The 1,131-nt window shown below is 27.3% G+C and overlaps 1 protein-coding gene across 1 annotated transcript; it reads left to right on the plus strand.

Moving 5' to 3' along the window:
- Positions 1 to 297: 297 nt before the first annotated feature.
- On the plus strand, positions 298 to 1,123 carry LOC126909776 (uncharacterized; the record flags this gene model as incomplete). Its single annotated transcript, XM_050692204.1, has 4 exons — positions 298 to 676; positions 737 to 847; positions 927 to 1,010; positions 1,077 to 1,123. Coding segments are annotated over exons 1-4 (414 nt in total), but the record flags the coding sequence as incomplete, so codon positions are not given.
- Positions 1,124 to 1,131: the final 8 nt, after the last annotated feature.

Genomic DNA, 1,131 nt, shown 5'->3' on the forward strand with positions numbered 1-1,131 from the left:
AACGCATGTATTTTAAATTATAATGTGTAAACTAAAAAAAAATATCCCACTGTTAAAAGTATATACATGAAAAGAAAAATGAGTGTGAAAGTAATTACTTGAAATAATAATTTGCAAACTTAATGTCTACAAAGTACAGATAAGAGTAAAAAAGAGTAATGTATACGTCTATAATACGACATCAGTAAAATAACTTGATNGAACAGTAAAAAAGAGCAATGTATACGTCTATAATACGACATCAGTAAAATAACTTGATGAAAAATAGTATATATAAAGGTGTTATAAAAGTTGTATTAAGCGTGTGAAAACGTCTATTAAATAAAAATTTCTTAGAAAATCATCTCCATCCTGAGGACTGCTGCACGTTGGCATAAAATGTGCTGAGGTTTACAAAATGAAGTACATAAAACCGAGAAAAACTCTCCTTTCTGGTTTAATAGTATTTCATTTGTTTAATCGACACCTTAGAGTCTTCTCTATTTCAATATCATAATCATCATTATGTGTTATTTGTGTGATACTTGTGGAATGAAGTTCAATTTTTTGAAATCATTGATACGTCATGAGCAAACAGTACACAACAAAATTTTATATGGCTGCAGTTTGTGTTCGAAAAAATTTTCGAGAAAAGATAATTTCTCAAGACATGTTCAGCATACACACGGGTTAATAGGTTAGTATTGTAATATTTAAATCTCAAAAATTTATTTTTTATTAAAAATGTATTTAATAGGAACTGATAAAGTATTGAAAATGCGTTCTGTAAATATAGAAAATGAAATAAAATCGGTCTCTGTGAAAAATGTGGTTAATTACGGTGCCAGCACCTGGAAAAATTTTTACGGTGAGCATACATAATAATATTATTCGCGTTTATTTTATATTAACTCAAATATTTTAATTATTAAAATGTAATTCAGTAGATAAAGGTAATTCGGTTAAGGAAAGCGAGAGAAAAAATACTGATACAAAATTTTCTAATACTAGAGACAGCGATGATGAGCTTTGTAAGTTGAAATAAAAAAAAATGATAAATCGTATTATTACTATTATTATTATTATTATTATATCAGTGCTAGAAGCTGCAAATAAGATAGATGCAAATTCAATGGACGTTCAAGTGGTAAC

The sequence above is a fragment of the Daktulosphaira vitifoliae genome, unplaced genomic scaffold (assembly GCF_025091365.1).
Source record: "Daktulosphaira vitifoliae isolate Bord-2020 unplaced genomic scaffold, ASM2509136v1 Scaffold_1244, whole genome shotgun sequence".
NCBI classification, from domain to species: Eukaryota; Metazoa; Arthropoda; class Insecta; order Hemiptera; family Phylloxeridae; genus Daktulosphaira; species Daktulosphaira vitifoliae.